This window comes from Clavelina lepadiformis, chromosome 6 (genome assembly GCF_947623445.1).
Source record: "Clavelina lepadiformis chromosome 6, kaClaLepa1.1, whole genome shotgun sequence".
In the NCBI taxonomy this organism is placed as follows: domain Eukaryota; kingdom Metazoa; phylum Chordata; class Ascidiacea; order Aplousobranchia; family Clavelinidae; genus Clavelina; species Clavelina lepadiformis.
In genome coordinates this window covers 19723432-19747410 of record NC_135245.1, presented here as the reverse complement: position 1 = coordinate 19747410, position 23979 = coordinate 19723432, and the positions used below count along the sequence as shown (strand labels likewise).

General features: G+C 40.9%; 2 protein-coding genes across 2 annotated transcripts; both read right to left on the bottom strand.

Annotated features, from left to right (window-relative positions):
• Positions 1-230: 230 nt before the first annotated feature.
• LOC143461768 (uncharacterized) lies at positions 231-18670 on the bottom strand. The gene is made up of 13 exons (XM_076959632.1): positions 18368-18670; positions 18084-18224; positions 17769-17954; positions 8192-8323; positions 7882-8008; positions 6647-6859; positions 5337-5512; positions 3745-3840; positions 3476-3625; positions 3182-3357; positions 2792-2985; positions 2531-2723; positions 231-2383 (listed from the first exon to the last, which is right to left on the bottom strand). The coding sequence occupies exons 1-13, from the start codon at positions 18596-18598 to the stop codon at positions 1504-1506; spliced, it is 2895 nt and encodes a 964-aa protein (XP_076815747.1). The 5' UTR covers positions 18599-18670; the 3' UTR covers positions 231-1503.
• Positions 18671-19743: 1073 nt separating this feature from the next.
• Positions 19744-21867, bottom strand: LOC143462389 (uncharacterized). Its single transcript, XM_076960533.1, has 5 exons — positions 21577-21867; positions 21201-21400; positions 20960-21038; positions 20630-20782; positions 19744-20499 (listed from the first exon to the last, which is right to left on the bottom strand). Exons 1-5 carry the CDS (start codon positions 21733-21735, stop codon positions 20098-20100), a joined length of 993 nt encoding a protein of 330 aa, XP_076816648.1. The 5' UTR covers positions 21736-21867; the 3' UTR covers positions 19744-20097.
• Between the last annotated feature and the right edge of the window lie 2112 nt (positions 21868-23979).

The following is a 23979-nucleotide window of genomic DNA, read 5'->3' as shown; positions in this document are numbered from 1 at the left end:
TAGCTTTGACCTACAATCAGCTATCGCCAAAATATTAACAAACCACCTCACGTCGACGTCATTGGCGCAATGCACCGACACTGTTCTAACATAACATGGTTCTAAAGAGCCTTGCGGGCACCTAACTTTAACATTTACAACTTTCGGAACCTGCGGACCCTACATTAGGGATCACTGAAAGATGATCCTCATTATACCGAGATCTAATAGAAAAATGTGGCACAGTACAATCAATATCATAAAACTTTATTGTGACTTTTGTTGCGACTGATAAAAACACGACGCAGTACTCTAATAGAGGTCAGGTGAAAATTACGCAATGCATTGTGAAATCACACTTTACTTTATGACGTCAGAACGAAAATTTCAAAACACAGCAGATGAAATAAATAAGTGTACCAGTGAGCAAGTTTTAGAGCACGAAAATGGGCGAACGCGACCAAGTAGACGTGTTGGCGCGAATAAGGGCGATCGCCGCCCCAAAGTGCTGGGCGTTAGATCGAGTTTTGAAAAGTTTTAACAGTGTCGAATTTGAAACGAGACGTAACTAGCGGGTTCATCGAAATTCATACAAATTTACGAAAATTTAAACAAAACGAAGAAGCTTTAAATTAGATGTCAAGAAAGTGAAAACGGTGCGTCGGCGTTACTTCAACAACCGCAGAACAACTTTTAGGTAAATTGACTGTCAGAAGCAACTCGGACTGTTTTTTGCGACGAAGTACCTCAATATAAGACAATTCTTGCCGATATAATAAGCGCTGCACCATGACGAAGAATTTCCTACTAATTCATATAACGCAAACAAACATTAAAACCATCAAAGCAAACGAAAAACACTGGACAAACTTTTTCGGTTACCATCGCGCGACACGCTCAAACATTTTAATTTGAACGTCACAAAGCATAAATAAAAGAAACGCAAACATTAGTGTTACGTCACAATGAATTCCTAAACGGTTAGTCGTTAAAACATGAGTTGGAGGTAAAAGCGACAACAATAAGCACACCGAGGTGGAACTTGTCGCGAGCCGGACAATAAAATCGCGGCCAGTTCAACAGCCGCTCCACCAATGGCTTAAATAAAGCGGGCAGGACATTGAAATCTGCGACAGATTTCCTAAAAGCTAACAATTAAGGCGAGTGCAAATTATTCGAGTTGCGGATTGCTTGAAAACGCACCAAATAACACGGTAGATTTACGTGGATCATTTGAGTCGGACAACATTTCATTAAATCGATGTCAGCCGGAAACTTAATTAAGTTTGGTGAAATCACAGTGACGTAATAACTCAGGAATCGCTTAAAGCCCTCCGAAAACGCATAAAAAACGAAATGATGTCATGAGTTATGACGTCACGCAACCGTTAACCGATGACGTAACCACGTGCAAGAAATAGCGGAGGACACACACACAGTTGTTGGCATTGCACAAACACAGGCTTGTTCTCGCTAGAAAATAAATAATTAAAAAACATAAGCACGCGCGCGGCTGGAGCTGAATTAGAAGGGGCACTCCACCCTGTTGCGCGGGATATTGCGAGGCTTCTCCCCGCCGGATGAGCACTTCGCCGGTGGGCAGGAAAACTGCTCAAAGATGTCTGGATCAATTTGAAGATTTTTGTCGGTCATCGACTCGCTGATCTGGTCCAGGATTGTCCGATCAGCAGAAGATGTCCGGATTCTTTCGATGAGTTTCATCGGCTGACAAAATCCAGACGAACAGTCGGAGCTCTGGGAAGATGATTTTTTCATCAGCCCGAAGCAGAATTGATTGAGACCGTGCTGGATGGTGGACACCAATCGTTCGGATCGCTTTATCTGGCTCCCATCGGAGCGAGTGCGTGTCCTGCTGGCTCCAGTCACTTTAACTTGACTGACACTTGTGTCCAGGTACTCGGACGCACCGGGGTTGCTGCCAAACTTTAGGAAGCCATTCTTAGCCGATTTATGAGCGGATTTGGAACTCTTGGTCACGAGTTGGGTGTCAGAAGCCGCTTCATAAACATTGTTGGACTTTACGTCTTGAAATCCGCTATCAGCAGTCGTGTCTGCTTTCGGCTTTTCAGTGTTTACTTGTTTCTCCGACTTGTCGTGTTTGTTGCGAAGACTGCATTTGCTAGATTTCTTCTCTGCGCCAAATTCCGTCGGTTCTTTATCATTTTGAGTGAACTGCGAGTCCAGCGTGGCCTCCTGCTTTGAAACTTCACCAACAGCGCTCTCTTCTGCCGCCTCTGGTACCGTATCATTGACCACACAGCGGCGCTGAAGACACCTACTGCTACCGTTCGATGAAGTGTTGCTGCTGGTGTTGCTCGAATCTCCTTCGTTGCTGTTGCTGTGCTGTTGCTGCTGGCTACTGTTGCCATGGCGACTGCTGTGCCTAGTTAGGTAGAAGGCAACGAAATTTATTTTGGACAGTTACTATCATAACCAACTTAATAACGCACTAGTGGTTCAAATTTATTGGTCACGTCACAGTTAGTTTTAATTGTGACGTTACGGCAGACGAGATCCAGCAGCAACTGACCTATGGTGTTTGTGGTGGTGGTGATGTCCATGGTGATGGTGGTGGTGGTGATGGTGGTGATAATGGTGATGACCGTAGCTCTGGTGATGACGTGGCGCATCATCTTTGTGACGACGCCGGCCAGATCCCTCGAAGTGGTCGACTTTATCGTCGGAGCAGAGATTGGGGGAGTTTCGTGAGTCGGATTGAAGCTCTGAGGAAGAAGAGAGAATTGAAGATGTGCTCGGGACAGGAGATGATCTTGAGCGGACTTCCACTCACCATCCGCATCGAGAGCTCCCGGGGACATCGCCTCTCCCAGGTCAGGAGTGCTTGCGCGGTGGATCGACACGGTCCTCTCGTGGTCGATGGAGACATCAGGAGAGGAAAAGCTCCACATCGAATGCGGGAGCAACTTCCCGTGAGAGAGATTGGAAGAGCAATAACTGGAATGATATCCGTGATCTGAGTGATTCCTGCAGGAAAATACTCCTCTGTGACACTGTTCAGCCAACATAGACGCTGGATACTGATTACAGTCGACAGCAACAAAAAACATAGTTACCACTGCAGTAGCCAACTAACGTGGTTGTCTCTATCAGGAGTAACTTGGTTACCACTAGCAGACTATAATTTGGTAACCAAGCTGTCGTTAGTAACTTGGTTACTTACCCGTCATGGTTTGGGGTTTTATGGTAAGCAATCTCTGACGTCGCTTTGGCCTGGTTGATCGGACGGGTTTCGCTGTTGGGGGCGTCCCACTTGTAAGGGTCGAAGCAAGCCGAGTTGGAGCGGATTGGAAGGAAGTCAAGGCACATTCTCTCACGGTTCACCGACCCGTCCGTGATCTAAAATAATCACAAAAGATAAAGATATCACCTTCACTTTCACAGCCTGTCCGCCATATCGTCGATCAAGCGTGAAGCCTCACCAATGAAGCGTGACCAAGCAACATGACCGGCTTACCTGCACTCCATAGTCGAAGTCACACGCCATTGTCCTGGCTTCGGACTCTGACATAGTGACGGCGCCACTGTGCAAACTGCCATTGCTAGGGTCACTCGATTGCACCAAGGTGAGCAAGTTCTTGCAACTGTCGGTGCTGTATGGCTTTCGCTGTGGGAGGAAAATTTTAAAGTTTCATAAGTCTGTGAAAAGTCACATACACAGCTCGAAGAAAGGACAGATAGATTATTAACGAACAATAGGTCTAATGACAAAAAGCAACCACCAACCATGGCAGCGGTTGAGTCTTCGGTGCTGGTCTCCACAATCACACTCTCGTCGCTGACCAGACTTGGTGCGTTGGACGCGTCACTTCGAAGCAATTCCTGTCAAAAAAAAACGGGAAGGTTAATCGTGAAGCGACAATAATTGCAGCGTTAAGCTCCATATTTTGACCTGTAACGTCTCGGCCGAAGTCTAGCAAGGGAAGTAGCTTTCGCCATTCGAGGAAATGGAGGAAAAGCGGCGCTTATCGTACCGTTACCTTTTAACCTTCATGTTAGTTGCAGTGGTGGTGTTGCAACTAGCTATTTATAAGCTTGCTGAATGGCTCTATTTCTGCTTTCCAAAGCGTCGTGGCACACTGGACTATGGACCTAGCTGCGCGCGTGACAGCAGCGTGCGACCGGCAATATATCACTGTTTTTGCGAGTACTGGCAACTCGCGCAGTTCGTGGAAATTTTCGAAGTCTGAACACCGAAAACAGGATATGGCGGTGTCGGTATTGTTACGTCGATTCGTTTGAAATGCGATGTAGTTTCTCTGTAATCACGTACGTCACAGTGGAGCAGCTAGCTGCGATATTTCAACGCTTTTGCGGTCGTGTGGCTGGTGGGAGTTGTACGTAGAGCACAGACTGATCTCTTCCAATCTCTGCCGACGGTGAATTTGACCTTTTAACCTGTGCTTCCTATCGCAGATCCAAATTTGCTGCAAACATATTCGACGAAGAGCGTATCGACTCGCTCGTTATACGATGCGGTCTGCTCTAAACACCACTCGGCTGCTCCATATCAAACAACGCTTTGAATGTCAAGCACGCTTTCTCCCAAACCTGACTGTTAGACGGATATTTAAAATATGTCAAACGGCGATGAAGCAATTTCCGCAGATCACAGGAACAAGGACCTTTAATCTGGCAAGAGCTTTATGTAATTAAAGGGCCGAATATCGCATGTGTGAGTGGATACAACGCTATATCGTTTGCCTGTGATCTATATCGTCCACGTGACACACTGCGCCCTTTATGACGTATGGAATGACGCATAACGTGGAAGTCGTTCAAATCTGATACAAGCGCGCAGAGTGGCCGGAGTTCTTATTGAATTAAAAGATCTTCCAAAAATAGAACTTTCGCAAGTGAGCTCTGCTTCCTCACATGATCTGAGTTAATGCAGATAAGAATAAACTTCAGACGAATTATCCGTATTTTTAACTTTCTAATCCGTGAATGAAGATATTTAATGAAGTTTGAAACCGTATTACGTAAGTTAAAACGCCACGAAAACTCACTCTGACGCAAAATTCGTCCGAAACCACCCATGAGAGTTAAATTGAGCTAAACAAGCTTCTGCAGAACCAAATCGATAATTTGTTCCAGGAACTCTACGGCTTCACAGCAGCTTAAGCCTTACACCTCTGTATATGGGACTTGGTACCGCTTTAAGGCTAGCCTTTGTGTGTTATTGTGCCACCCATGTACAAAAACGGATGTTTTTCGCGCTTCTCACGTTATTGACAACAAATGATGCACTCTTTTTCATACCACCAATAAGACATTACGTCATGAAAACAAATCTATCCATACATGACGTCACTTACTTGATACTTGGAGACGGTGAAATCGTCCAGTTCGTCTTCAATCCTAAACGGGCGGCCACAGCTAGGTTCATCGCCCGATTGGGCGTAGGACGAGAGGTACGGGTGCATCAGCGCGTCTGTCGCCGTTATCCGGTCCTCCGGGTCAAAGGTCAGCATTTGACGTAACAGGTTAATAGCTGAAGAAAGAAATAATTCATACGTTTGAAATTTCGGATTACATGATATAACTATAAATAACTAAGAGTGGGGAAATTGTATTAACGCCCCAGAAATTTTCACATTAATCGTGTCACTGAAAGCGATTGTTGGTATTAATAAGCGTAGCAAGCGTACCATTATGACGTCATTATCACTATGATATAGCGATAACGGGAAGATTGAAAATTGATTATCAAGTCGATGAATCATCGCCGTCATGAAAGATAAAACTTGGAAATGGAACCCGTTCACGACAGAAAGGTGTCTAAGCGCACGAGTAAAAAACGTACAAGGCTGAAACCAAGCCAAAGAATGCTAACATCGCCATAAAAGATTTGTGGAAATAGATTTTATTCCAGCAACCATGTCTTAGCGCTAAGTGGCACACGCAATCACATTGGTGGATTCTTATAACAGTATCGAAAGACGTCATGTGTCCAGCGTCCACAACCTGCTATATTTAGCATCTGTTATCTGCTATATTTAAATAATTTTTGGATCGAAAATTTTCCCAGCAACATTTAAATGAGAGTGTGTCGATATCCGGCTTTTTTCTTTTTATTTAAATATAACGATTAAAGCGTTCATTGTGACGACGCATATCTTACGATCGTGACGACTTACTTTCGATAACAATCAAACGTTTTGTGATGTAAAGTGTCAGGTAGGTAACTACATCAAAAGAATTATCAAAAAAACGGATTTCAACGGTTGTCCATAGTCGGTGTTGGCTGTATATGCAAGGTGTATGGTGGTGTGTGGTCATATGTATGTATGGTGGTGTGTGGCCATATGTATGTATGGTGGGAATTGTGAGCTGCGTGTTGAAGGTGTCTTTGACCGGTCCCAAAAAGGATTTATTACGGTCGTGGGATTTTCGCCGACTTGAATAAAAAGCCAATAATAACTGGATCTATTCAACACAAGTTGGCGATTACCCCGTTCCAGCTTAAATAATTTATCGCACAGTACTACCGCGCATCGTTGCCATGGTCACCGCGCAGGTTAACAACGACCAATACTTTCTGTTTAAGAGCCAGCGTCACCCTACAAAGGCTTTGTCCCCGCAAACAATAAGATAAAAAATCGCCACTTTGAATAACAAAGCTCACCCATGGGAGACGCGTTGGGGAGGAGGTCGTGTAGGGGGAGGCTAGGTTGACCCCCGTTGTCCCGAATCCCGTATGCGTCGGGGTCGGGGCAGCATCTGTTGTCCTTGCACACAGAAATTGCCACGCTCTTCCAGTTTGCTTCGGTCACCGAGATCGAGTTCAAAATTTGGTCGATCTGCTCCGAGGCGTTCTCACCAGAGAACAGTGGCTTGCCTGCGATTGGATAAAAACGAACCAATTAAATTCAAGCCCGTAAGTCGAGTGGAAATGAGTTCATTTACATTAATATAATGCATCGATCAGGTTCATCGACAACCCAACCAAGCAATCCGACACCACGAATCAGTCATATCAAGAAAAGTTGAACGTCCTTCGACATAGGACAACTCTAACTGGCTCCATAAAATGTTTAAAGAGTTTGTAGGACGACAATAAACCTTTCAAATTTGGTCGTTTTAATTTAACTACATGCCAATGCAAAAAACTCACTAACGATGCAATAAGCGCCACTACCGGGTGTCCCGGTCCTATCGTTCATCATTCGGACGAGCTACTTTGCATAGAATTGGATGAAAGAGCGTTGAGAGCTTTCATAGTTCTGGGAAACAATTAAGCAAGGGTGTCGTGCCTACTCATCGGGAAGCTCTCGTTAAATCGACGTGAAACCCCAGCGCCTTCGCTTGTTTGTATTATCAGCTTTACTTAAACAGCGGCAAGTCATATCCGTGATTCAATCTGTTTGATTGTTAACGTCTTGGGTTCAAAACCGGTTCAAAGCAAATAGCAACGATCGCGTAAATGTCAATTGTACGTCGCTACAGGTGACAGAAAATTACAAACGCGCACTTTAGGGCTTGTAAATTCAACATGTAAGAATTGCACTACACAGCTTGAGTTGATAGAGCCGTCTCTTTTCACAATGGCAGCCCGCCACAAGCCCATTTATTTCCCGCTGATTTCATTATTAGGGTGAGTCAGCGCACAGGGCGACTTTCTGCGGCTTTTTAAGAGTCGGTTTCGGGTCGGTAAAATTTTCAGACGTCGCCTGACTTGTCGAACAGGATGTGCAGTTATTGTGACGTAGCGTGGTCGCTGAAGCGGAACTGGTAATCAACAAAGCATGACGGCACCTGACAGTTACTTAAAACCCTTGTGACCATCTGACCAATGAAAACTTTGAAGGGAAGGACGCAAAGTCTTGTGTCATAGCAAATGATTGATGGCGTAATAATTACCTGAAAGCATTTCAGCAAAAACGCAGCCGGCGGCCCAGATATCGACAGCCTTCGAGTAATGCCTTGGATGGAGTAACAGCTCCGGGGCCTGGTACTTCGTAGTCGTTGACGTCATTGATAAGTGTCCCTGTGACGCAACGATGAGGATTATAAACGTTTTCTAACAAACAAGTTACGATCGAAATACGTGGTAGATTGTCGTGGATGGAAAATGCTTTGATAATTAATTAATAGGTAACGTAACTGAAAGCAAACTTAGGGTTAAAGTGGTTCGTTAATCTGATGGTAAAGACCAAACCAAACAACTAACTGTGTGATCGTAGTCTGTGTCAAATACACGGGCGACTCCGAAATCTCCAATCTTGACCATAAGCGTGTCGATGTTGAGAAAGACGTTAGAGGGTGTGATGTCCCTGTGAAGGACGTTGGCGCTGTGGATGTACTGGAATAAAAATATTAACTTTAATATGGAAACCAGATTGTATTTGTCATTACGAATAAGGATCGTTAACTTGAGAATTCTCAGTAATTGGTTTGTTACTAAGAAAAAATCGAAATCAAAGACTGGAGAACCGGGAACAGCAGAAAGTGATACGATTCGTCCCATACAAGCGCCTTTCAACTCCATACAAAGCTTACAAGAATAAAACGGAATTTTATATTTATCGAATTTAGACACAAATTACCTTTTAAAGCGATATAAGTTTAGTCATATTATGATCGTGACTTCCTCGGTCGGTTACGTCAGCTCATTATGACGCGCAATCGCCATTTTTGCGCTTTTACGTTAAATGCCGTTGCGATAAAGCCGACAGGGATCTTGTAAATTCTGTCGAGTGTGTGTCAACAGCGGGAATCTGAAGCCAGCATAAGCGGAGCTGTGTTAAATCTGGCCAACTCCAATGTACACAAGGCTCCTATACAAACACAACTCCTTTCTGCCCGTGTTCTATAAGCGGTCCAAGCATAAAAGGCATTTAAATGATGAAAAACGTCAACGCTTCCTGTTGCTTTGTTACGGTCATTATGAGCAAACAATTAATGAGAAAACACAAACACAATCACAACCTAATTGATCTGAAAGCAATGGGAATGGAAGAAACTCGGACGGCAGTTAAGCTTAGAAGTCAAACCAGCACAAGCATAGTGTTCAGCTATGAGAGCGCTTATTTATAGACAAAGTTCGGATTAGAAGCAATGACATTTCAATAGAGCTCCGTTTAAAAGCAGCTGTCACCACACATACCCAACAAGCCTCGTTTATGACTTAACCGGATGTTTGTGACGTGAAAATTGCCTTTATGACATCACAACTGATCCACCTCTAGCCAAATAATGCATTGGTTAATTGGTGAACTGTGCAACTGGCACACGTGTATTCGCATTCGATAAACCAAAACGGTTTGGCAATCTTGGAACAGTTACCACACCTTCGCTGAGTTTTGTAAACTTTTCCATGTCGGCGGGCCACTATGAAGTCGGTACGGTTAAGATAAACCCAATTTGAAAAATAAAATTTCTTCACCAGGCGCAACTGCCAACCGAAGCCTTCCGGCAATAATTGGCACATTTTTAAACACGAAATCACCAGAGATTTTACAGGAAACCGAACACATAGTTGAAACGTTAATTGCGACGACGATGACCCTATCAAGAAGTTTGTTGATCTAGAAAGGCGAGCGAGCCATGCAGTTATATAACTGATAGATCACATTGTTACGCATTACTGACGTATGAGATATCAAGGGCGTGTGACCATTGACAGGGCGAGACGTTCGAGTCTGTAGCCGTCATGAGCGTCAGGTGTTCTAGATTCCACTCGGGCAGTGAAGCGACCGAAAACCGTTCGTCACTTAACACCAACTCGCCCTGTACGAGCGCGCGCGGAACAAAGACTAAAATTTCGCCAATGAGTCATTTCGCACCGCGCCTAAAACGCCGTCACGTGAACACACCACGTGACTTGCGAAATGGTGAAACGAAAACGAAAGAAATGCAGCGATCGTCGAAGCATTGGTCGATGAACCAACATAATAAGAACAAAGTGAAACCAGCAGTGCTAGCCATGAGACAATTGCGGAACTTTTGTTTCCAAGTAAGGTGAAAAACCGACGACACGAAGACTTTCAGAACCTCTTGGACTCACAATAAGGCTTGAACAGGCTGACAACATCCATGCGGCCATATAGTCGGCACAACACAATATCGAGACGGACGAACTGTTGCGTGGATACTGCCTAATAAATGGGATTAAGAGGCCGGCGAAGTGCAACCCGTTCAATAAGTATTGATCTTCGCCAAGAACGACTTTCCTAGACGATTCTTCAGAAACACTCGACTGATTTTCAAAGATTTTCTAGAAGCCAAATATAAAGCAACTTGACTTCGAAGCCAAAATACGTGACGATCTATTCAAATTGTGTACACCGCGGCCATTGCCATAAACTATTTGTGGGTCCAGTAAACAATTGTTCGCCCATGTCACGAACGTGTATTTAGGAATTATTACGTCATAATCAGAATTTGCCCATAATCATTAAAGACCAGAAAAGCAAGCAATTTTAGTGATATGAAGTTGAAGTAGAGAGACAACCCGTTAACCTGTTTGACCGGTTGTATATTATTATCGAGATATTCGCAATACTGTAGCATGTGGTCAAACACGAAGTAATTCCGTGCAAAAGTCGGGTGATCCACAACAAACACAGCTGACATAATCAACTTTAGAAAAACCATCGCCGCAATTAAGACGAAAATACGTTCATACTGCGGAACTTTCCGCGCAGTTTACAATATTATGACTGCACAAACACCATTGTGACGTAGTAATCTTCATGAGAAACGCGCTGTTATCATGAGGAAGAAAATTCGCAGACTTGTTTTGCGAACTTCGAAATAAACAATACAAAAGAAAGAAACATTCCACTACCGGTGGCTGAAGTGATTCATGTAACTGCAGGACGAAGATTTTAAACAAACAGCAAAGCGATCAACAAAAAGATGATTGGTGGCCACTACAATTATCTCGTTCAGCAATAAAAATAAAGCTTTTATAAAACAAAACTGAATAAATATTAAATATCCCCAAAAGTCAGACTGTAACTTAACGACGTCACGTCCAATTGTCGATCTACTCATGACGGATGCGCCACGTCTAGTACCTACCGTTAATACTAACCGGAAAAATGAAAGGTACAAAATTGTACGAAATCACAGCATACCTCCACAGGGTAAATATAAACGGTAGTGTTATGTCACAATAAGGAAGACAATAGACATGGCTACCCAGTCACGTTGATAAAACCATGATGACGTACCAGCACTGATTTCTACACTATTTCAACGCATGTGTACAACATGAGATGGGCATCATGCAGTGAGTGTGAAATACATGGTCGACGTAGGTTTACTTGTCGAAGCAGGACGACCGCGTAAGGGGTAAACCCAACTGACCTCGGGCTCATGCAAGCTCACAAACGACTGCACCGGATACGTCATCATACAAAATAAACAAACGTTCAAAATTCATCAAACCTAAAATGTCTTGTCTCGAAATTGGTCCACGGTATGAAGGAATTGCGTGACAATATTTGCATGGAAATTGGCCTAAGCCCATGTTGATGTTTCGACTGAGTGAAACAGACGTTTTAGCCACGCACGGAAAACCGAATATAGCGGGCTGTTTCAAGCTACACTCTGCCATCTAGGACAGGCAATGCAAAGTCAGCACAACAGCACGTCCAACAGCGATTGCAATATTTTAAAAAGGGTCAGTAAGTTTATCACGACGCTGAAAAATGTGACAAAACTTCGACTGTAAACAAACCTTTCTGCTTCCTAGAAATCGTTACACCGGTAAAGATTTATGGGTACCAAGTCGAATGCGTTGAAAATTTCCCGTTATCATTCTAGTTAATGTTTAACTCGCATGCCCCGCAATTAAAATTACGTTCTAACCATTTATAACCTGTTTCGTATGGAGGATATTATTTGTTGTTTTGGTGGGTTGCGTGCGAAGAATCCTAAGCGGTGTTCGTGCTGGAAACAAATTTCACTCGCTCGCTGAAAAATCTCTCTGTCCTGTGTTTACATTCGTTTTACGATCACTACTTCCTAAGTCGCTCGATGGTTTATTTACATCTCGTCGCAAAACAGAGGCTCCGGTGAAATATTGTTTTATGACGCTTCCAATGCTGTAGATACTTTTCGCCACCATAGAAACATCGAATATTCCAGTGCGAAAATATGCAGCAATTTCAACACATAGTAAGATGATCGATAATTATACTGACACTGAATGTGTTAAGCATTACATCATTGTTATGCAAGTCAAGTCATTTGGGGGAAGTCCCATTTATGTAACGCAACGGAAAACAAAATTTCACAACAATCAAGAAAGGGCCAAGTCATGGCGCTTGCCGTGAATCACGCAGCACCGTGATAGCTGGCATCAACAAGCACGAGATTTGAGTTGAAACAATAGGATTGGGGCTTTCGAAGTTATTTCTAGCGGTGTACAATTTCACAAATTCTATCATCGACAACACATTGCGCCAAGATACCCTTGATTAGCAATTTGTGGACGGATTTAATGTTTCTGATGATTTATCAAGAACTGGATAGAATCGCCGCTCAAGTGCGACCAGGGATATGTCATAACACACATTGTGTTGGGGAAATGTCCTGTTCTGACGTTCTGGGATAAACAAGTTATGCAATTTTCACAAGCAGGAACGACCTGATGACAGGAACGAAGGGGAAGTCGCCGGGTGCAACCACTCAGTTCATCCACAATTTCGTGTTCTACGAACGAAAGTTCGAGAAAACGTATTTCCAGGTAATATGTCGTAAACAGTGCACCGTCATGCAGGGACGTGATAAACTTGAGTCATCTAATAGAAAAAAATTTTCTACTTTCATCTGCAGCTAACAAACACATAAAACGTATTGCACGGTCTGTTTAATTTGTCAATTCGAGTGTGATTTCCAGAATTGCAATGTATGACGTTGTTAGCGGCCTATTACCAATAGCAAAACGTGAAATTTTCGTTTAAAATTCCTGAGTACATAACATTCCAACTCGAAAAACTTGTTTATTCCAGACGTCATAATAAGTCCTTTCGAAAGCAATTATGACGTAAATGCACATCATTGGTTGGTATCCACAAAGCAAAAGAATGCCTGATGTAATCGGAAATCATTGGTTAGCTCGGACAAGCGGTAGGAAAAACTGAAAACTCCATTCCGAAAACGAAGCAATAATCATAACTTAATATCGGAATTCCAGCGATGCGTTCATCGTACCAGCCCGTTCAATTAAATCTTTGATAAATAATAGGACTAAATATTGATACAACGATGTCAAAGCTGAACGAAAAGTGAACAAATACTAGAACTAGCCTTTGAACGAATCTTCTCGCTTCAGAATATCTTGCATCGACAAACAAAGCGAGTACAAAACATGTCTTTTCTTACCTAACTATCGCCTATTCAAGGCCGGATGTAAAACATTGAACCCCACAGATCACGTGACAAAAGAGAATTATTAAAACATTACAATGGTCCAATCGAACTGATTGATTGATTGATTAAATGCCGAAAGGAGAATCAAAGGCAACAGTGCAGATTTTCGCAAGGGTCCAAAGTCACCTGAGCTACATAGGGCGGGCAAACTTTACGACCCTATTCCATGACACGAGCTCCTAATCGCAAAGTGCGTTCGTGACTTTCACAAAGTCGCTCATGGCCAAAGCCCGATGAACTTATTTAACTTTGTCGTAAATTGGGGTTGTGCTGAGTTTGCTTTGCACTTGTTCGAGTTACATAACTTTTTATTGACCTTGGACAAGCATTGAAACTATCGCGCTCTGATGGAGGTTTTGCAGTAAATGGCAGTTAATTAAAGTTTACTGATTTATAATAAAAAGCACAAGTTTGCCAGGTGGAATATTGACATTGGAATAGTTTTTCTTTGTTCTGTGGGAAACCAATGACTCAACAGATATCCAGATTGCTGCGTCGCCTTCAAGTAAACCAGTCTATTCAAATCAGAGACCATTAGACTGTCGCGAAAACCGGGGCTTGAAATTTGAAACAACGCGTCACCAAACCGACAACTCTTCAGTGAAAAGTGAATCTGCTATTTAGTGCTACCGAGTAAACAGCACTTACCAATACTGGCACCAAAGATTTTTAATGGAGTTTTAACAGTTTTAAGTTTTTAATACACAAGCACACAACATACGCAAAGTTCGCTGTATTTCTGGGAAAATTTTAAAGCGGTAACGTGTATATACGGTGTAGTGTACCCAAGGACGAGCCATACAGCGAGTAACCGGATATCGCTTCACATACACGTCATGCAGCAACGCGCATATTCTACCGGTGGGACCACTCTGACCAGGACCACTTGTATCCACTCCATAGATACAATGGTGCTACAATTAGAGAAGCCGTCTATTTTTAGCTCCCTATTCCGCAGCGGAGATTTCCTTTTTCCGAACAACAAGCTGACTTATTAAGAGTTCCGGGATTACGTTTGAGTCATCTCTCGTGTCAGATCCGACATAAGACTCGGACGCAAATTTTTACCCCGGGCCGAGTTAAAGACTACATCAAATTAAGCGATAATCGCACTAAAGCTTCTACGTTGCTGGGCCTTATAACTTAAACAAACCGTAAGGTCTGTATCAATATTTCCAGGAAATAGGATTCAAAAAAATCACCTTAAAACGCAAACACTACGGCCGGAGTAGCTTTGAAAAGATAAGGTGTGCAAATTCTGTTTAACAAGAAACCAGCGACACTTAGAGCGAATTTCAGTTAAAACGCACTCAAGCGCATCCACGCCCATTCGCAAATTGGTCAAAATGGACGTATACTGTATAAAGTATAGACCGTAATTGTCATTGAAAAACTGTGTACAAATCTATCACGGATGTTAAATTGGAAAACCACCAGCTACTAATTAATGAGTCAGACTTCCTTAAACGAAAGCGATCTTCATAACCTCAAGCAAACATAAGGGAAAAGAATTGACCACATTAAAAATTAGGGCAGCGCCTCTCCCAAATGATGGCACCGAAAGAGGAAATGAAATAAACGGAAGTGACGTAAAAACGACTAAATACCGATTGCGCAGCACGCTTGGTTTAGACGAGCGGAATTTTTTAACACGAAGAGCACGGAGCCACGAGTGCCTGATGTTCCGATCAACAGCAATTAGGAGCCGTTCTTCAAACAACCTGTTGTAATAGAACGGTGCAAAGGGGCGCTGGTGGTTAAAAATATGCTGTTTCAGGTGCGCAGCTACCAAGGTTACAAGTGAATACAGTACATCAATAAAAATCGAAATGAACGCATTAACGGATGCAGCACTTGCATGTGACGCGTGCGGTTGGTTACTTTGCGGTGTCTTTAGGAATTTGCTGCACTTAAAACGCTCTACACAAGTAGATCCGAAACAATCGACGATCAGACACATGACGTAGCATTGCGTTTGTCCTGGCTGTTCCATTTCCTTTCAAATAGATTGAATTTTTACGTAATTGTTTGATAACGCAGAAGTCCCGCGTAATGATTTGGATGTATCGAATGTGGCGCTTTTGTGTCGAGTGCGTTTTAACTAAAACACTTCTTGAAATTTAGTCCAACAAGAGTCGGTTGAAAAGGAAAACTGTCTGATTTAGTGAACTAGTAATCAAATTTCGCTTATCAAACATGACAACATTATTTCAGCGCATTAAATATTAATGTGCGGCGTTCTTCTGAAAAAACTTGATTATGCTACTTTACGAATCAACGTTATTGGTGCAATGCACCGTGTGATTTGAAAACAACTCACAGGACACAATATTTACTGGTTCGATGCTAGCGACAGGTGTTTTCCAGTTAAAAATAGGGACGATAAGCAGTAACAGAAAACGAAGCTATCATAATCTGAAGCGTCACAAAGTAGACACGAGAATTTACATAGAACGCACAGAAAACATTTGCATGGTCAGTGCAGAGCATGTTCAGTTATTGCTAAAAAAAAACAAATACCAATATGGCGGATATTGCCCTGGTCCTAAGTTTGCGCCCTTTCAAAAGAAAACACATTCCCGGTTTTGTTGACCGACGAAAGAGAGTTTTGTCGTCAAATACATCAAACTGTGAACTTAACATGAAGGCGAAATTTCCCGTTCGCGGCTTGTTAACGCAAGTAAAACACCGCACATTTACGTACAAGTTGTACGTGCTGTCTAGACCGACTTGTTTACGTTTTGCACAAGCCTTCCGTCACGCTAGAAAGTGGTGTTTCCGCATCAGCGTTGATGAATTTTATCAGGCACGGCAGGTAGGTCTTGTGGGCATTTTTATGCCATTTTTATGTAACAGATGCAAAACATGTTTACCCCAGAAAATAATTGGCAGCCCTATAAACACTTGATTTGGCCTTGTGTGTGTTTTATTAGCGATGCTTATGCAACCTACACAATAGGTGATGCCAATCATGTTGACAGCGGGGCGTTGTGGTCTATCGTCGGCGCTACCATGTTATCAGAAGCATATACCGCCGTCATAGTGCTCAAAAAAAATTAGTTGGGTCGGAAAAGAAATTATGACGCGTTTATGACAAGCAACAACCTTACAAAAGCGGACGCCCATAAGAAATAATGATAATTTTAGAAAGCTAATATCAAACAAACAGCCAGTTTTGCAACGACAAAATTAAATTTAAAACTTTTGTTTCACATCAACCAAAAAAATCCTGACTGCCAGACTTCTCAATTATAAGAACCGAACACAATTGAGTACATATCATTGTGACGTCACAAAGGATAAGATTGATCTGAGGTGATGAGGATTGTTTGTGAAACACGTCACTAACAGCGTGAGGGTTTCACAGCGCTTTCTATTAATACGGTAGGATCTACGTAAGCAAAATGTATACTCAGTTATGTTGCCCGGCCATATGTTATCAGGTAGGCTTTATACTGCCCCGCAATTCAGGAATTCCAATAAACCAAAAATAGCAAAGTTACTTTTACTCAGCACGATTTTGACGCAGGTCTTGCCAACATGGCGGCCATAAATTCCTACCCAGCAAAGACAGCGAGTTGTTCTCAGGTGATACATCTCGGGTCAACGCGCTTTTCATGGCGGCTATAAATCCCTCACAGACGTCGTATTGATATCATAAACAAACATCTCGATCGAATCGAAAACGTTACAGCGGCAAATTATATCTTCACCTCGACACCTTTAGCGAAAGCCACGCTTTTTAAAGTAAGAAACAGTAACAACGGGTTTTGTAACATAAGAAACATCGGGTTGGTCGCTCAGAGACTGAAAATACTGACACCACCATTCATGGTTTGAAAGCGGGCAAACGCTATTGGGCCGTTGTTATGGTGGATCGCGAATAGAAAGCAGCGGGTATAGGCCGGGTAACAAAATACGTTCGCTATTTTTAGAATGCTACAATGAACAATAAGTAGAATTCGTGGAATCGTGGTTATGGTAGAAATTAACGAATGCCGAATTTCCGTAGCGCTATCGCGTACGAACTGATGCATAAAATCAATAGGCATTAGATAAAAAGCACATCTGCTCAAACCACCTATAATATAATGCACTGTGAGCTATACTGGTATATATGACACTGCCTAAAATCTAACACAAGCGACGGGTGTGGTTCTACTCACACATTTACGTCACGCTTATGAAGAAAATCTTCCTTCAGTTGCAGACTTAATCCAATAGGGATGAAATAATAATACTACACAAGCCAAACAAAATCAAAAAACGAAAAACATGAAAACACAATTAAGTTCCTAACGATTGCAAAATTGAACAACAGAATTCTTGCTTCAAGTAATTCAATTTAAGATTCCAATTCTTACCTTTAAACCACGTAGCAGTTGATACAAGAAAAGCCTGGTATAGTGGGGAGACAGAGATCTATGCTGTAGAACATTCTGAAGATCAGTATCCATTAATTCCATGCCGATGTAGACCGCATCCAATGGAGGTTGTGAAGGAGTATTTAACTTACTTGTTTGCCTTGAACCATTTTTTAAGTGCAAGGGCTAGAGAAAGAAAAATATGCTTAAAAGAAGTGTAAGAAAGTGGAAAACGAAAATATTTTCTTGCACTGTTTAATTTGTTTAACAAAAACTTATGCAATGACAATTTCACAAAATCTTTATTATACTTACAGATCCAAAGTCTCTTGTTCTGGCTGACACAAGGGTGTGATAAATTCGAACTACATTTTCATGATCTAAACGACGCAGAATTCGAATTTCTCTAAACAAGCGCTTAAGAAGATTTGAAGAGTGGCACTTTTTCAAAGAAACCTAAACATATAAGTATGAAATAGGTAAGTACATACACACTAAATACCAACTTCAATGAATACAAGAAAATGATATCAACAGCAAAAATACTTGATTGGTGCATTAACTAACACTGAGGAAAAAATTAAAGAGTTCAGTGTAACCTTTTTCACAGCAAGTCGGCGGCGACATTGTTGGTCGACTGCTGAAAATATTAGTGCATCAGCGCCACACCCTAATGGAGATATATCCTGATATCGTGAAGTAATGTCACTAAAATCTATCGTAACATGTTGTGGTTCATTGGATGGTAATGAAATAGGTCCTTTATGAGCCTCCTCACTATTTGCGTCAACATCCACATCTTGCATTTTTAGTTCAGCTAAATCTTGCATAAAACAGGCTACGTTAAGACAGGCAATAACCTAATAAATAAAAACAACGCTAAAAGGAAAACAATAACGATTGTGGAGTGCGGGTATAATGACAATCAGTAGTAGGCTATATACATGGATATTAAGCCTTTCAGCCTACGCCTTCACTGCTTCAGTGACAGTTTAATGAAGGATCGCAATTAGACGATGAGAGGAAGGCATTTACATAAAAATAAGATTTTCATGAAACAAAAAGTATTCCCAGAATCAAGTACTAAAGTTTGACAATGATGATAAACAAACTGCAATCTTCATATCTTAGCCAAAAAGCCTTGAACAATACGCAGTGTAGGGTACTAGGCTATCCGACTAGTCTGTAACAACATTACTGCACTAACTAACAACCTACCTACCTACAGACCTATCTCCTTGGTAATGTAAATATGGTGGGTCTTACCATTTAACTACACACAATTACAATCTTTCCGAACATTCGAAAAAGCCAGAAGCTACTTTACTATACTACTTTCATCTTTTTCCCAGACTTACCGTTATTAAATGCCAAGACAAAACCCTGACCAAGGGTCGAAGACCAAAGCTTTTGTTGCTTGCCATGCTGATTTTAATAAATCTATCATATCACAAGTATACTACTCTGAAAGATGGTTAAACTACTAAGTATCGAGTCCAACTTCTCTTTGACATGTTAACACGCCACAACGAATAAGCCTAGATGTTCCAAAAACTGTTAAACCTCTTCAAACAGTCTACGTTCCACAAGCGAGGCCGGTTCCGTTTCAGCAAGAGACGAACTCGCCTAGAATTGTTTTATTACAGCTGTTCGTTACCATCAGCCAATCAGATGCTGAGAAAAAAGCAAGCCGCGTGTGAATTATTGATGCGTGAAGTGACGTCAAACACAGGACATTTTCTTTGTTTCAGCAATCGAGCTCGCTCGCTCTAGCTCTTGTGAGCGCTATTGACGCCATCTTTTGGGTTTAGACTCTAAGCTTGGCAGCCAAACCAAATTTTAAAACAAAATACTTGTGGAATAAAATTGTTCATAAATGCACTCACTCTGAAAGCTTTTACACAATCTTTTTGCCTTGACCCATTAGTCATTACTGTCTTACGTTTGGAAATATTTTGTGTGTTTGGGATATGTAAAACTTAAATATACATTTTATTTTAGTAATTTGTACACAGTACAACAAAACTGAACACCAAAAAAAACTCGAATTGGCATTAGACTTGATTTAATGATAAAAAAGTTGTACTAATAACCAATGGCAACGTATTGATGCATTGATAAGGTATTGACATTTCGACAACGGCAATCTACGAAGAAAATCAGAAAGAACTCGTGGAATATTTTTTGACGATTTTGCGGTAATTAGTTTCAGCAGAATTGTCTTGTTGTTTATAAACGAATTAATAAATCTTAAACGTATAGAATAATGTGAAACTGGCAACACACGATCATGAAATATTGAAATGTGATAATACTCAGAAAGCTAATTCTATGTCAGCAACATCAGCCCAAAAAGAACAGCAAGAAGACAAGAAAACCAAGATCCCCCCATAAACGAAGACATGCCGCTACATCTTTGTAAATAATCTGAGAAAGTTCCTAGTATCTCATCTGTCACATTAAACACCGCTTGTTCAGAGTTCACCTCCTGTGGGCCAAGTATGTAGCTTTCAATCAATTCAGGCGGCACTGTAGCGTCGAGTAGCGGCGGCAATGCATAGCGAGTCTCTAAAAACATGATAAATTCGTGGTTGGCTGTGACAAGTTTTTCAGCGCATTGTCCCTCAAAAACTCCAAGTGAAGTGACATTGAAATAGCCGGGAAGTGGAGCTATGTTTTGCGGTTGTTTCATATTGCATTGAAGCTCACACTCTGCAATGTATTGCTCTTTCTGAAATTGTTTAACATGAATTGTTTAAATAGAATTAAATATGAGATCATTAAATGTACAAGCCGCAACGTATTGATTGAACCTGCAGCAAATAGCCCAAAATCATTTTGTAAAAGACAAAATGAATTACCTGAACGCTGTAATAGTGGATGTTCAACACCTTCACTTTGACCACAATCTGTGCCAACTTGGCTCGCTCAACCTCAGCCACGGGCAACCAAGAGTCGGGTAAATTCACACAACCAGTTGGAAGATAGCAGTGATTTAGCTGACCTGCAAATGGCTGTAAAATGCAAATCAGAATGAAGTTACACAATTTTTGCTGTAGTTTATTGTGTTCTTGAATTAAACCTGTTAACTATAGTTAACTTTATACTTAACTTAAAATTTACTGAACTAGACCTAACTGAAATTTATTGCCTATTGGATTTTTCCATTATTATCTTTATCAGTTATATACCTGCAAGTTATCGTAGTTATACTCCCAAAGGGCTTGCTCTTGGTTATATTCCAACGGCGTAAATGCATCGGTTGATTCTCTGCAAAGACACATATTGCATTAAGATTAGTCAGAGGAAGAGGGTATATGTATGCTGCACTGGTTAATTATAAGTGAAAATAAGGTGACTAATGATACCGTGACTTTTTCGCGCAAAGCCTTAACCGCAAAAGATGGAGAGTTTATAAGCAGTTGTGGTAACCTTTCCAAGAATATGATGTAATTCTGTCCTTCTTCAACATCCATGCTTGGGCAAGGCGTAGGCCTGGCACCCATGTATTTGATCGTAAATCCTGGCGGAAATATAATTCCCCTGTTTGCTTTGATCGAACACAAAAGCTCTACTTCGACATCATAAATTTCGCCGTATTGTTGGGGCTGACGATTTTTTATTGAAAGTATCTTCAATAAAGTTTTTTGTTAACGTTAGCTATTACGTTAAAGGCAACAAATAAAATATTCTAAAGCTTAATTGTGATCGAGCAATAAAGACTTTATATCCAGTTTGCAAAAAACTTTCTGCTACACGGCAGTAGTAGTAATTCTCAACAATAAAAAATGGAGGTACAGTGTGTTACCTTTACAGATGCAATATTGGGGACCGCTTCTATTCTTTTAGTGACGTTAATAGGGGCCCAGTTAGGCGGCCGGACACAGTTGGTTGGGGCTTGAGCTTCTCCGCGCCCAGAGAAAAGTAGCATTCCTGTGACGATTTTGCACAAGATTGATAACTTCATGTTTTTTGTTAAAAAATTTTCTTGGTAAAAATTTTTTCTTTAATTTCGTATAACCACGATCTTGCCTAAAAATCTGGTTGTGGAATTTCAAGTAAAAAAATAAACAAAAAATGAGTAAAAACCCGATTAGTAATTATATGGTAATAATAGTAATTATATTATTCGATAATTTTTGGACTTATTTCAGATACTCTGCTAATATTTTTTTGCCAGGTTATATTTCTCGTTTTTCTCATAGAAAGTTCTCGCCTTGGCACTGTGGGTGATCTAAGAAAATTGCATTTTAGTTGCCTGTTGTTTGATGTGGAAACGCGCAAGTTCATGCATTGCTGGCTAGTAAGGCTTTAGTTCAAATATCTGTTACACATATATTTTACCACACCTATGTCAAACGTCACGTAAGTTTTTTAATAGCTTGGGAGAATTCAATTTTTGACAAAGCACTTGCCAATTCGTAGCAATCATTCATGTTAGTAGTTAAACTTCTTGTCACGACTATTGGATGTGGTATCAGAATGACATCTACAGCAAGTTATATATCACAGCAGACAAAAACTAGCCCCACCTATGTATAAGATTAAAACTAATTCATAAATAATATTAACATAACCTAATGATCTTATAAGTTATTGTAATCTTGGTCAACCGAATTCCTCTGGCTGGAGAATTAATAAAAATGTCTATTTGGCAAGTTATTAATTAAATAACGGTTAAATCTTAATAACAATTAAGCTATAATAAAGTCCTACAGTGGTAATGTAATGAACAAAGAAAAACTATCTTAATTTTTCATGTCCATTTCACCTTGTGTACGGAAACAATAACTATGACTACAACTAACAACTAATATGAAAGAAGCCCTTTGTCTTGCACATCTTTTGCGCATGAAAATAGTAAATTAGAAGAATAAGCTACTCTTCAAGATATTTTCAAATAAAAACTTTTGCTTTATAGAGTTTACTTGTTTTCACACTAACTACAATTCTCATGCGACTGCAGAAATCAACTTTTAACCTATAGCCAGCGACCTGTGTTTAAAAAGGTTTAAGCCTTAACAAGCCTTTTTCTGTAATGGTTGATCGAAATGGCCTACAAGTTTTGTATGGCACGTGACAAAGAGAAAAAGCGTTGGGTGCATAAAAGAATTGAAATTCTTACAAATAGTCTAATTATGACGCATAGATCGGCACAACTAGTACCGCAAACATTATGACAACACAAACAGCACAAAGGGTTTAGAATTTATGAATTATGTAATTTGCGTCATTAAATTTATTGCACGGGTATAAAAATAGTAATTTCTGTTAAACCGGTACCGGGTAGGTCCGTTGCGGAGATTTACTTCGAAATGTGATATCGCAATAACCTAGTAGCAATAAAATTCTTTGGTCATTGCAACTTTGATGTGAAAAAGTTTTTTTGCACAAAGAAGTTCAATCAAACAAGCCGTTTGTTCGCTTGCCATCAATAAAAGTAACGAGAAACGTGCTTTTGCGCAAATAAACGTGCATTCTTTCAAAAGGCGTTTGAGTCTGTAAGCTACAATGTATTTTACCAATGGCTGATGAGTAATTTCAGCTTCACTCGCAAACAGCTTTACCGGAAAAGAAAAAATGTCCAGAAACAGTGTTTAGCACGTTAACATATATCAAAAACGATGCATATAGATATAACGTTTGACTTGTCGACAACGAACAAGACCAAAATCTTTTTGGAAAATGAAGCAATTACAATTCTTTTCGTTTGTGGTTTTAGCAAAAGTTTAGCTTCGGTTGCGGTTCGCATCAAAGCGCTAAAGTCGTACCGACCAGTTTACTTTGAATGACCGGTGGAGACATTGCGACCAGATATACATTTTTTATTGCATTTTACGCACCAAATGATTGAAACAAGCAAAAACAAGTATAAAAGATGTCTAAATAAAGCTAACACGTAGCAAACAGCATCTGTTATTTTACTAAATCCATTCTGTGACTTTATCCGAATGCGGAACATTAGGACCACTCAAGGCCATAACAACGGTAGCGCAACTGTGAATCGAAGTTCGCATTTTCCGAGCAAGAAGATCTAATCGCTGCTCTAGCAAGTTGTCTGTTGTTTGACCGGAATGTTTATGGAGACCTCTGTACCTGGCAACAGTAGATTTGTTATTGGAGGTTTTACTAGCTTTGGGTTCGTCCGTTCTGCATCAAGATAAGATGTCTATAAGTTACGCGCGAATTTTCGGCAGGTTACCTCAGGAAT